This window comes from Ptychodera flava, chromosome 21 (assembly GCF_041260155.1).
Source record: "Ptychodera flava strain L36383 chromosome 21, AS_Pfla_20210202, whole genome shotgun sequence".
NCBI classification, from domain to species: Eukaryota; Metazoa; Hemichordata; class Enteropneusta; family Ptychoderidae; genus Ptychodera; species Ptychodera flava.
This window is the reverse complement of record NC_091948.1, coordinates 18,809,608-18,824,036: the sequence shown is the minus strand read 5'-3', so window position 1 is coordinate 18,824,036 and position 14,429 is coordinate 18,809,608. Positions and strand designations below refer to the sequence as shown.

At 38.2% G+C, this 14,429-nt stretch overlaps 1 protein-coding gene across 3 annotated transcripts; it reads left to right on the top strand.

Annotated features, from left to right (window-relative positions):
* The first annotated feature begins 3,837 nt into the window (after positions 1-3,837).
* LOC139121616 (uncharacterized) lies at positions 3,838-14,038 on the top strand. 3 transcript variants are annotated; one of them, XM_070686661.1, is made up of 3 exons: positions 3,838-4,324; positions 5,575-5,721; positions 12,644-14,038. In XM_070686661.1, the coding sequence occupies exons 1-3, from the start codon at positions 4,247-4,249 to the stop codon at positions 13,379-13,381; spliced, it is 963 nt and encodes a 320-aa protein (XP_070542762.1). In that variant the 5' UTR covers positions 3,838-4,246; the 3' UTR covers positions 13,382-14,038. The 3 variants fall into 3 exon arrangements, with proteins under 3 accessions (XP_070542762.1, XP_070542763.1, XP_070542764.1); XM_070686662.1 differs by lacking the exon at positions 3,838-4,324 and adding an exon at positions 4,406-4,661; XM_070686663.1 differs by lacking the exon at positions 3,838-4,324 and adding an exon at positions 4,672-4,892.
* Positions 14,039-14,429: the final 391 nt, after the last annotated feature.

Here is a 14,429-nt window from a genome sequence, read left to right as displayed (position 1 = left end):
ACACTATAGAACTCACCTCATTACTATAACTAACTTCTATTTACTCACTATAGTTTTAATTATACCCATGATACAATGCAATACAAGATTATATATGAGTGTATGATTATCTGTAATTAGATCAAGCTCTTCAATCACCAAGACAGCTATATGCTCCAGTGACTACAGCCTTGTAATGTCGACCTACATTTCATGAACCTCAGTAGCATTTTACGTCATCACACGGGATATACAACATTGTCAAAAAGTTTTATCTGTGTAAGTGGTGGTGCTAGGCTGTTACAGTACTGTAAGGAAGATGGTTATTTTAAGGCTGTGAACGTGGGCTACGTTCAAATGTTTCGTTGATTTTAGGTTTTGTGTTATTGCAACTGAGGCGATGAAAGTTGAACTTTGTATTGATCGACTTTTGTTCGCCTTCCAGGTCTAGGTGAAAAAAAAATTCATGAAAGGTAATGATCGCCAGAATCCATGGAATTGCCAGATTAACTATGCACTGATGTCCCTGAACATTCGCTATTTTCGATCTTATTAATGCCAATGACCTTTATGTAATAACAGAAATGTTTACACCAGCGGTGACGTCATAACTTTGAATTGAAAGAATTGCTAAATGCAATACAGTGTAGCTGATTCCGTACCCCTTATTAAGACCAGTCCTCACAAATGTGTTAAGCCGACAGACGATTATTGTACGTGCAACTGGCCCTTTATTTTTCAAGCTGTGAATATGCTGTATACAGTGTGTTTGTTGATGCTCCAGGCGATGTTTTATCGGCCGACTTCTTCAAAGGAAAATTCCTTTGTGCATACACTATATCATTAGCATCTACGATTACCTGTAAACGGGCTGCGATATGACCACACAATGTTGAAGTCATACAGGGCTTTCAAAACAACAATTACAATCACTGAACGTCCAAAATCATTAAGGTAGTACGCGCCTTGAAAATGAAAGCCATAACTTTGCTCAACTAAATCCAGAATCATTAAATAAAAAGTAGGGGTCACCGTGCAAAGTTTGGTACTAGAGAAACAAATTACCTGACATTACCGATATTTGAAATTCAAAATGGCCGCCATCCCTATGTCAACTCTTTGGAGAAAAATAATATTTACGATTTAAAAAAAAAACTAAGTTGGTAAAAACTTTTCTTACTCCAAGAGCTTTATAATGAGCACCCATATAAGTGGTAGATCAGACAAGAATTTTAAAAATGTTTGAGAGTCCCAATATCTGTCTCCGAGGCGAATTAGATTTATCGTATTCGTTCATCATACCGGCTGTACGCGCTCAAGACTATCCCGTGGTGACTGTATCTATGAATTCCCCAACGACGGCGTTTGTATGTCTTTTTCGAACAAAAATATTACACCGTGTATACCTGCTTGTATGGTCTCTTTTTTCGTGAAAAACACCGATTTAATATCTAATTTTTAAATTTAAACAAAACAGGCACGATCTTTGTGAATTTGGTAAATTTTCATGAAGATTTCACCTTTCACCTTTCAACCTGCATTAGATTGGAAATAATTAGAATATTCATCGATTTTGATTCCGTGTACTCTCATTCTTTGATTTGAAACATAACATGTACGTTGTCAGACGTCAACGGAACTTGAATTCACCGGAGTGTCAATTACACAAATGCTTTAGGTTACCTGGAATGTATCGCGCCACCATTTCACCAGTATGTTTGGGAAATTAAAATAATTATACTTTCTCTTAAAACATGAATCACCAGGGAAAAAACGACTGAGGAAAGCTACCTCATACGTCTTCCCGGGTATGTTCCCATGTATCAAACTAAGTCAATTTTAACTGATAGATTAATTAACAGTAACGTAACATGGATGACTTTTTTGTTGAAGGTGAAGGCACAGTCCATAGAGGGACTATGGTAGAGGAGAGGAGAGAGCTCGAATCTTCGCAGTATAGGGCTGATCAGCAATGACGTCACAATTCCATCATTAAAATGCCAAAATAAATACCCGACCTTTTCAACGAACGTTTTCAGGAGTAGCTAAATGTGCACTTTGTCAACACCGATATGAGTGACACCGTAGAAATCACATTTTAGGTTTATGACAACAACAAACAGTGTGTAAGCCTATTAAAGTCAGATGCAGCAAATGCAACGTTGCACAATCGATGCAACAGACATATTTATTAACAAGGATACAACGTTGATCAGCGCTACTGCAGATTTTTTGACATTTAAAAAATTAAATTGCTATACCTGAGACGAATAGCCAATCCGTATACGCTGAAAATAGCGGCCGTTTAAGTGAAATTCACAATTTATATTGATCAGACGTTTATGTTGGTTTTTCTAAACAGGCTACCTTTCCAATGTAAGATTTAAGGAAGAACGCGCCTCGGTGACAGATATTCGGACTCTCAAATTTCTACAATTCTCTTCTGATCTACCATTTGTGGGGGCTCATTTTGAAGCTCTGGGAAAAAGAAAACTTTTCACCGTCTTAGTTTTTCGAAAATCCAAATTTTTGTTTTTTCCCATAGAGTTATCACAAGGTTGGCGGCCATTTTGAATTTCAAATATTGCAAAATATCGGATAACTTGTTGCCCTATAGTTCCAAACTTTACACGGTGACCCCTGATTTTTGTTGTTGATTTTGTAAGAGAAGGGTTGAAGGTTTCAATGAGGAAAGTTTGAGCAAAAGTTTAAGTCTTTCACTTTCGAAGCGCATACTACCTTAAACATGTCCCTCGTATACGTTGCGAGGTGATTTTCACCATGCTGGCATAAAGTGATTCTTCCATTGAATTACCTCGCTCCACCGGCCACGTAGCGAACTTATCCTAGGCTACGTAACTTTGTTGTACCTAGCTTAACAAACTGGATATGTGAAGCATACCTCAATATCTCGGCTACAAATACGGTATGGTATTCGCCACTGGCTGAGGATGTACCCTAAACCTTGTCGGCAATGAGCCGCCTAGCGCCTCTTTAATGAAAGCTCGTCTGTAGCGGATAGAAAATACATGTATGAATGGTATTCTGAAATATAACAGTCGCCGCAAGTATATGGTATTTGCAGAGAATTTATTTCGGAGGGGAAAGATTATCCATTGTGATAAAGTCAATACAAAACTCCTATTTAAAAGTTGTAGTAAGGGCAGCATTCATAAAACGTAACACGGGAGCAAGCGAGGAAAAGCGAAATGTTGAATGTAGTTTCTCGTATGGAAACGTTGCTAATTGAGCAGTTCGTAGAATAACACAAATGAATGTACCTCTTCGACCTTTAAAATTTTGCTTTCCTCGAGTCGCTTCTTTTGAAGGAAATATGATACATGCTATACGTTGTCAAACATTTTCTCATGTACTGATTGGACAATGCAGCAGCAGTGCATTTCTCCATACAGAGGGAAAATGGTATTTAGTTTAACTTTTGTCCACTTCACAACTATTATCGAAATCAATTAATCAAATCCATAATCAATAAATCGATACGCGTCGTTACGGCTTCAAAAGTTTCCTCAGCTTCTTTTGAAAGTAAACACTTCTTGATAAAAAGTCTGCCTTTTTTAAAGCAATTCCCATGAACCAAGAATATCATTCTTGGTCTCTCGTATGTTACTGTGAAATCAGACGAGATCTCACCCCATGTCTGATTCAATGACACCTCCCTGGCCATCCTTATTAATAGGACGCAAGGCATTTAACAAATCGGACGCATTGTCGCGATAAACCACCCACTCGTGTCTGAAAAGAATTGTTTCCGAAACTAAGTGAGTCACACAGTCCCGCGGAAGGAGTCTTTTCTTCTTAAAAATGTTGCTAAACCCAGCCATGCAAAGGCGAATCTTTTGTTTTCTTGTGAGCAGGCTTATAGGAGATACAGGCGACCCTACCCAGGCAAGACCACGTTGCTATGGTTTGGTGCGTTGTTTTGAGAAGATCTTGAACGGTTGATCGGTCAGGTGAAACATGCATGACCGACGAGGCAGCGAAAAGTAATGTTCTAAACTACCATCGAGGGTTTGGAATGAGTAGAGGCTTGCTACAGGTGAATTCTTAGTATATTCATTTGACAAATCTACACTACACCGATGAGTTTTGACCATTGCTGTCTACATCGGCACCTCATCATGCCGTAAAATGGCTTGCTGTCTCTCCGTCCATGGTCTTATGCTCGTGTACTATTATCTTTAAACTTATTAGTACTTTGTGCTTACTAAACACTGGAAAGAGATAAGTACAAACTCAAACAGATGCAATGACAGGGAATGCAACCAACGGACGAATGAAATTGCCACCGTTGATAACTTTGCCAAGCGAGATGTGCCCATTGACGGTAAGAATTTCTGATACTTCCATTAATCAATTTTAACATTTTTTTGTCTAAATAATTTTTTTCTCAGCCATACAAAAAAAACCCAGAGTATGTAACGATAAGTGGAGTTTCTGCTATGTGTATAGTCAGTGACTTGTCACAATGACACGCATATAATCACGCAGGACACATACCACAAGACAGTTGCCAACGGCCGTGGTTACACGACCGTGTTTTTGAACTTTGATCGGACAATTTGCGAAAAAGTATTTCATCGTGTAGAGTGACGGACAGGTGAATTTCCAACAGTCTATTCGCGTTGGATGATGGAGGTGCCGAAATTAACGGTGGAAACAGTGTGAGTAATGAAGACGTTGCATTGCTAGTTAAATGCTATATATAGTATCCCATGAACTCTGGTGAAGAGGTCGAAACAACGTTATGGTTGGTGCACGACCTGTGCTAGCTTAGTCAGGTCTTTTCAAGTCACGTCGCCCGGAACACTGCATGCAACGCGAAACGATGTAACAACAAGCCCTGTGTCGCTGTTATTGACACCCTTTGAAGAGAGTTTAAAACGACTCGATAGGTACAGTGCATTTCACCTAGGTACCGCAACTCAGCGTACGATACGGACACAATCCACGTACAGAACACACGATTAGCTTGGGTATCACGGACACATTTCAAAGTCACCGACTCGTCGATTTATTACAGTAAACCAGCATGGGACAGCCGCTCTGTCTAGACTGAGAGATACACTTGATCTACAATGTATGGCTTTTTAGTTAGTTTCTGTTGAGAATACCTTCACCTCTTGAACTCTTAGCTGAAATTGTACAAGAAAAAGTTACATTGTAGATCAAGTCTGGTCAACTGTTTATCTCTCAGTCTAGACAGCGGCTGCCCCATGCTGGTTTACTGTAATAAATCGACGAGTCGGTGGCTTTGAAATGTGTCCGTGATAACCAAGCTAATTGTGTGTTTCGTACGTGGATTGTGTCCGTCTCATACGCTGAGTTGCGGTACCTAGGTGAAACGCACTGTAAGTCAACAAGCAGGTGGCACTCCCATCGTACGGCACAAGGCTTGTCGTGTCGTCCAGCCACCACAGCCACCTGTTTCCTTCAGTGTTGTCGAGATTCCCGACACATAGCAAATATAGATAGCAATCTAGATATCACAATAAGACATGCGTCCTTCGTTACGCATATAGTCTAGAATCAAAACATAATTTCATAAATTTGCCATATTTCAACTTCGAATTTCAGACAAAAGGAAAGTTTCGGAGAGCGACGACCACATCCACTACAGTAGCTACCATGAGTAAAGACCCGCCGCCTGTACTGGAGACCATCTCAAGCACTCCCCTTGGTCCACCAGCGAACAAAATACGAGTCAACAGAAATTTATTCAAGGTATGTATCTGCGTCTATTGTCACTTTACAGTTTAAAATTTCTTCAGAAAACTAAGAGATCAACATGAGCGAAAAATAATAAACCAAAACGAAAGCAAAAATGCAAATTAAACAAACAAATTACACTTGGGATAAGAAAAATGTGTACTTTATTGCTGTGCAGATTTAAAATACCCGATTGGAGGACCGGGCCCTTCAATTTTGTTGGTTAAAGTATTTCAAATTCCCTGCTGTGATCTTGTCTGTTTTCTTCAAGGAAGGGTTGCTTTCATCAGTATTTTAGAGATAAGGTTCCTTGACAGGCCAAGTCGTTGCTGTTTACAATATCACGGTAGTACGGGACTCAAAAGTGAAAGAGTACCTATAAGCCTTTGCTCAAACTCTTTCTGGTAAAACTTTCAACCGTTCTCTTACCAAACCAAGAATAAAAGTCGGGGGTCAGCTTGTGAAGTTTGGTACTAGAGAAACAAATTACCTTACACTGACCGATATTTCAAATTCAAAATGGTTGACTCATCTCTGTGTTAACTATGGGAAAAATAAAAATTTTGATTTTCAAAAACTAAGAGGTGAAAAGTTTTCTTTCTTCAAGAGCTTTAAATGAGAGTCCGAATATCAGTTCCCGAGGCGCGTTCTACCTTAAAGGTATACTGTCACCTGTTCCAATTTTGCCACAGTTACCATGGAAAGAGAAAATCTAACCAATCAGAGATTTTAAGCGGGTGGCCGCATTTTAAAAACAGCGCCCTCACATGGGCATTTCGAATACCAAGGAACGCCCCTCTGACCATATATGGGCATATATAGATTACAGGTGACTGTATACCTTTAATATAGGCAGCAACCATACGCTTGTTTTCATGAATTGATACGTAATGAGCAGGCAGTAATTTTTAATTTGTCGAATCTTATCGATCTTAATTAGTCACGGCCACTGATCGGGTTAATGGCTGAAATACGACGGCTTCACCATTGGCGTTTTACAATCAGTTCAAAGGTTTCGGAAGAACAAAACGTGACTTCCTTTACTTTGTAATGTTTTGGCGTTCACTGTCACCGCTGACGTTTGTATACTCAGCTTAGCATTTACGCTGCGTCAACATGAGAATTGTCATCGAAAATTTCGATGATATCGCAAATGTGAAACTCTAATCGGAACGACAGCTTGCAATGCGCTTGTGCATTTGTGTGGAGGTAATTGCTGAAACTCCACAAAATAGGTGTTAAGTCGTACACGTATTCCCTGGTAAAATTATACTTAAAAAAATAATTAGATATTAATTTTGAGCTGATCTGTTTGATACTTGTAACTTCAAACAGTCGTTCCTTTTGACCATCAAGAATTTAAAGACAACATTAAATAGTGAACTGTACAGTCATCCATTGTAGTTAAGCGTGCGTTCATCGTAACAAACAAGAAAATAAGGCAACATTTCAATTCGTTGGATGATAGTTGCAAGGGTCAAGCCAGACGACCCAAGTCGATCAAAGTTTATAGATCTTAGAAAGACAACTAATAGACACATTTTGGTTTGCATGCACAAGCGATCTCATTGAATGTCTTGTTTTCTCTAACTAAGCTTTCCTGAAATGTAAGATGCCAAGAACGGCTTGAATTATGTGATTCTGTCCTTGATATGCTGGTTTGAGGTGAAGACAGGTTGGGACTTTAGAACATTTTTATATCGTTTGAAACGAGCAAATAAAAAACATGAAAACAAAGCAAGTCAGTAATAGAAATCAGTGATCGCTGTCAAGTGCTGATAAATCCAGTCTAAAATTCAAGTGTCGATATTTTATTGTCATTCCATTCTTTCTACTCACCTAAGTCTGTAAATAGTGTTATTACTTTGATGAGGGTCGAGTGTTCACCATGCGCATGTTTTGTATCGCTGCATTAAAAAACAAACCGATGCAAAGTGCAGGACGTCTTGTGACCTCTTGATCCGAACTACCTACTTGGGAGTTAATAAACCCCATAAATGCTTATAGATACACCTAGCGTAAGGTCAGTAGTACGTGATATAACCCAAACATCGTATACATTCGCTTTGTGATATTGAAGTTTGATTTTGATTTTAATTGAGAACACTTTTTTCACTTTGTTGAAATCCTCCTTAGGGAACTTTCATTATTTACGGCCTAGGGGTGGATGGGAGGAGTTTCATCGGAAACTCTGACATTTCGAGTAACCCCACCAACCATGATGATTTTGAGTATCACAGAAAGTTTGACTGACCCCACACTTAGAAAAATTAAATATCAATACATTTATTTGTAAAATTTACAAAAATACAGCAATAGTAAAGACCTTTCGAATCCTGGAGTACCCTGCTAGATTAGCCTCCGTTATCTCATGACGGTTGAAAAAGATGAAACCAACGAAATGAAATTCAAAGTCACAACAAAATATAGATATAAAAGCTCATGCTATAACCAGTATCCAACCACATAGTATTGTTTAATTTAGATGGGTATCATGACAGGGTTTTCACTAGGATATCTGACTGGGCAGTACAGAATTTGAAAGTACATGGGGAGAACACGCGATAGGCTTAGGGGGGAAGTGTCAGAGGGGATGGCCCCCTCTCACATAGAAAATGTTGAGAAATCGATATGTGCAATGGTACATTCTGAGAAGTGTTTCAGTTTATTTTGCACCAAAAATTGATTAGCCCCCTTTCTTTATCTCCACATTTTAAGCAGCCCCGGTAGTTGTCAATTTTGTGAGTGACCCCCTCAGATTCCTCCGACCCCCAGGCAGTAAATAATGACGGCTCCCGTACACAATTCAAATATAACGGTGCTTAGCTGTAACCCTTCAGCCTATACGTGCGGGAGTATATGTTGAATGCTAATTAAGATACAGATGAAATATACTGATAGATTATCACTCTCGGAGTGTGCTATTAGCGATATATTGACAGTATGGTAATTTCCTTCTGAATGGCTTCCACATAACGGAATACAAAACAGTGGCTCAATGTTTAGTCTGTGTGCGTTCAATAATGCACATGAAAAATGAAATCATTCAGATTTATTAAATGATGATGATTAGTCGGGACAAGTCGTTACCCAAAAAGTATAGCATGATTTAGATGAGAAACAAACTGGACGACGCAGAGAAATACGGTGCAGAGGGGGGATACTGGGAGACAGGCAGGGAAAGACAGACAGAAGGCAGACAGACAGATAATTAGAAAAAAAAATGTATGAAGAACCAGCGTGTACATTTACGATATATGACGTGAAAGTAAAAATTATGAGTGGTAAAACGTATAAAACACAGAAGTAAATGACATTTTAAGGTTCGACAGCGTGACGACAGCAAATAATAAATCATATCCACGAAAATTACCTTCCATTATATTAACAATATTTGACGATACAAAGATGAGTTTACACAGATAGCATCTGGCCGCTAATCGCTGCCAAAGTGTATCAGCATGTTCTGCCATAATTCGTAATCTCATGAATATGTATGAGAAATTCACTTCAAGGCGTATGATAAGGATTCTACTCCAGCGGTAGAACGCGGCGATTTAGTACTTATAAGGCTAATTTCGGTAATGTACGAATACAAGGCAGATAGCAGCTTTAATTTACTTTTCTATAGCTGTGTTCGATGCGATTCTTTTGCAGTTACTATTTTGCTCACTTTATGTGGCACCAACATTCCTAGGACGTTGTTCTTTGTGTTCACCAACGGTAGTATCGATGAAAGAAATTCTTTATACCATGCCCACAAATTTCTAGATTATGACTGTTCTTGATTGCAAAATACCAGACAGTGTGTGAGAAATTGTGATACTCAATGATAAACTGTAGACTGTCTTTTCTAATAAATAACATTCGTAATTGTAACATACCAACTTTGATCAAAAAGCACTTTGAAGCAGAATGAGAATATCAAACATATCGGGGCATGGTTTATATCAGCTGCAATGTAAATAAACACTCAGCTACAGCTACTGTGGCACATGAAACTTTACCCATAATTCGTACATCAGTGTATGTACACTTTTATGACATAGCCGATACTATGTTTGTTCTGTGTAAAAGTAAAACGTGCCTCGAGGACACTAATCAGGCTCTCACATTTATACAGTACTTTTTATCTCTTCTACCTGAGCGGACTTATTTTGCAGACTTTGGAACAAATAAAATTTCCAATGTCCTGTTTTTGCGAAAAATCAAACTTTAATTTTCCTCAAATAAAGAGTTAACACAGGGTTCGCGGCCATTTTCAACTTCTTGAAATATTTATATTTAAGTAATTTTTCTCACACCCCAAAGGTTGCACTGTGACCCTTATCTACTTCTTGATTCTCAGATAATAGTTAAAACTTTAAAGTTTCATTGAAACAGTTGAGCAAAGTTTCTGAAAAAGTTTAAACTCCCAATGTCGAGGCGCGTGCACCCTTAACAATCACTACCTATTCTGTCCTTTCTTCAGTTTTGTTGACCGCACACATTAGGCTCTACTAATCGGAAAAAAAATTAACGTCATTGGATCAAGCCTACAATACTCATATATCCCGGTCGATCACAACATAATTGCCATGCTCAGATAACAGTGCGAGCGGATATGACGGTAGTAATGAAATAATAGTAACAAAAAAAGCACGGAGGATAGTGAGCAGTTTATCATGCCAATAGAAGGTATATTGAACAGTTTAGTAGCCTATACTTCAATAGATATTAAATTTCGAAGTCGATTTTGTATTCATAGCGACGAAACAATCACATATGAAAGGTGCAGTTAATCTAAGGGCATCTGTAACATGATCGACAGTCAGCACAACAGAAGCTAGTAGACATGTCAAAGTTTGAAACAAGCTGAAAAGATCTTACTTTGACAAACAGCGATGAACCCGTACCAGAATAAACATCCTGTCAAACTCCCGGTCACCCTTAGTGAGAAAAGCACTGACTCGTTCAATTTCCATCTCAGTTTTTCTCTAAAGTGTTAGATTGTTGCATCTGACTTTCGAAAACTAAGCTGAAGATAAGCCAGAGCACTTGAATATAAAGACAATTTCGTATGAGGAGAATGTTCCATTAGAAGTTGCCGTTGCGTGACTTGAAGATAACGCCAGTAACAAGGCCGCACTTTTAAAACTTTTCTGTTTGGCATCAGGTTGAAGCTCGGCGAAAGGTCAGTTTTGATGCAGTTTCCGTGTTAATTCATGTTGCAATGAGACACGGAAACTACACCTGTCATGAGACTTTTGATAGGCATGACGGGTCCTTCGCTTCTCCAGGTGGTTCCAACAGTGTCTCAACTTACTGGGAAAACTTGATGAAGGTCGTATCTTAGAAATCAAAAGGTCGTACCAAGCAGTCTCCGGTGTTGCCGATGTTATCTGTTGTTAATCCCATGGCGTTACATTACACTTGCAAGCGATGTTACTTAGTGCGGGTTTACCAAGATGGTATATTCAGTGACTGATTTTAAATTAAGCTGTCGATTACTTTCACCGAGGACTGAACTCATTATCATAGATGCCTTTAAACATTGCTGGTTGCCGTAAGTCGGCCTTACACACAAAAAGCTGCTGCTCACTAATTTTCAAAAAACTTTTCCTACCTTCAAGCGTTTCCCTTTATTTACTGTGGCTTTTCGGTTTAATCTGTTGTTTGTTCGTATTTGCCTCGATTCGCCGATCAAATTTCAGTCAAATCTGATGTTTTCGGGATCTTCATTTGACACCCGTATTCCTTTTTAGTCGATCGAGTAGTGTATGTTAATTCTCTTAGAGTATTATTTATAACTGTCTTTCGGTGTGTCGTCTTCCGTTTTTCATCACAAGATAGGTAATAATGAAGTACGTTGTGATTGTATTTCAATCTTGTCTTTTCCAAGTTGTAATATTCTCATGTATACTCGTCCGTTTCAATTTTCTTTGTCATCACAATGGATATAAACTTAAACTGACACAGGTAATGCACGTATATAAGATATGTGTAATTGAACAAGTTAAAGGTACAGATAAAATCTTCTTGGGCTATTTATGTATAATTAACACGACTGGAACTAATTTGGAATAAGATCGTTTTAATCTGCAAATATGAGCTCATCTGCTTTTCTTTTGAAGTTATAAGCTTATACTTATTTTCATGAGTAATTTGTAATATTGCATCATTCAGCTATATGACACCAAACACCTTTGAGAAATTGGAAAATATAAAGATCCTATTATCCCAAATTAGTTCCAATCGTGTTATATGCATATATGAATGTACATTCGTCTTTATAAACTGTGTAATCTTTATAGGCCATATATATATATATATATATATATATATATATATATATATATATATATATATATATATATATATATATATAAGGCCATATATATATATATATATATATATATATATATATATATATATATATATAATGTATCGTAGAGAAATCTTATATATTATATGTGCGTGTATATACATACATACATACATACACACACACATATATATATATATATATACATATATACATATATATATCATGTATCGTAGAGAAATCTTATATATTATATGTGCGTGTATATACATACATACATACATACACACATATATACACATATATATATACATATACATACACACATATATACACATATATATACATATACATATACATATATATATATATATATATATATATATATATATATATATATATATATATATATATATATATATATTCATTGTTGTACGTCATCGGCGTAGTAGATAGTAGATAATCAAGTTTGACTTAGCCAGTAACCGGGAGAATGCGGTGATAATGATCACCAAGCAATTTCTGAGCTGAAATGCGAGTTATCCCATAAGATATAAAGGAAATGAATCATCGCAGAAATATGACTTGTGAATGACGTGGTGTATATTTACTTAACTTTTTGTTATAATACAGGCGAGAAGATGGTTGCAGGGATCCAAATCACAGAACAGCACTTCTTTCCGTCTGAACCCGTGGGACTGGAAGGGCAACTCGGAGAACACGGGCAAAACGTTTATATCGATTACTTCAAGGGTTAATTTTGCCGTTTCCAGGTCAACTGAGGTTGATGTGAGCAGCAAGAAACGTCAAGGGATACACAGATTGCCAAGGCTGAACAACTTACACGGACAAGGTCGAAGGGAAGGACAGAACGACACCAATGGAATAAGAGAACAGAATGGCAACTTGAAATATCCAAGGTCGAAAATTCCTTCCCTACCCCCGATTAATGGCCGCATGGAAGGCCACAAGAATAAACCTTATTCAAGGATAAGGACTGATACAGGTGACAGTGTTGCTAGTGACGATGGCTGTACGCAGAAAACCTACACCAGAGTAAAATATCCTGATTTAGAGGACAAGCGAGAGACAAACGGATTTGGCGGTATTTATTTTGAGAATAATGCACACACTAACAACTTAGAAACAAGTGTTGGGTACCGATATAGACTTGGACCTGTCGTCAAAGATTTGGGCTGGAAACGCCGACACTATAGCCAGAGTACGGAACAATTGAAGTTGCTAAACTCGTTACACGTGAGTGGGAGCCAGGGTAATGCTGGACTACAGGGGCGCCCTCTAAGCGCTCGGATATCGAAACACACCCGTAAGACGACCAAACATGCTCCGACACACGGTCGAAGTTACTGATATCAAAATTACCGGAAATATTCTTAGCTAAACGAGACAGCCATTTCAGCGTCAAAGCTGGTACTACAATTCGTACGAGTCTGTACTGAGCAATACTCAAACGAACACAACATATTCCGTCCTTAGGTATTCTTCAAGAAGTCACACGCGCAGATTATTGGCCTCCTATTAATCATCGTATAAGCAATTATATCGTTGTATGAGCTGGAGTTCAGATGAGGTGTACATTCATATTGCGATCCATTTAAATTATCACTTTTGAATGCAACATGATCCACGAGCCTCGATGATTACCCAGTATCCGGGACAGTATCGCGTTTCATCCTCATCTCGTCACGATCGCCACCTCCTGCTTTATTCTCCAAAATCGGAGCCGATTGAAATGTGAATTATGCTGAAGCTATAAAAGTATCTTCTCCATCCTGAAATGATGGCAAAATGTCGCCGAAGCATCTCCGCCGTTCACTTTGCAATTTTCGATCTCGGAGTTGAGGGCATTGACCGGGGACCGAAAGGAACACTAGTGCTCTGACTCTCGGTGCCAATGCCGTTTCTCTACTTGAAAACCTTCGAGTTTTGAAAACAAGATTTTTATAGCTTTGGTTTACGGCTCTTTCATTCATGCGGATAATTAAAATGAAACATGTCATTAATGTATATTTGTTAAATAAACGACCTTAATAGATGATGGAATATGACATGGTAAAATAATCTTAAGCTATATCTCTAAAAGAGTATAGTTCCTCCTCCCAATACCCCTAGGACTTGTAGTAAGGCTGATTAATTCATAATCCACTCATTAGTCAGCTAATATATTTTTACTCTCCAGAGAATACCATGATCACGTTGCGAGAGATGATGACTGTGCACAAAAAACTCTGATAAACGAATGGATTGGCTTAGAATTTATCAAAATTGACTTGCATAAATCTGTTCGATCATTTTCGGCAATTTTTTGCAGTGACGTGGTACAGTTTTCTTATCGTCTCTGGGATAAGAAGGAGAGAGAGAGAGAGAGAGAGAGAGAGAGAGAGAGAGAGAGGGTGGC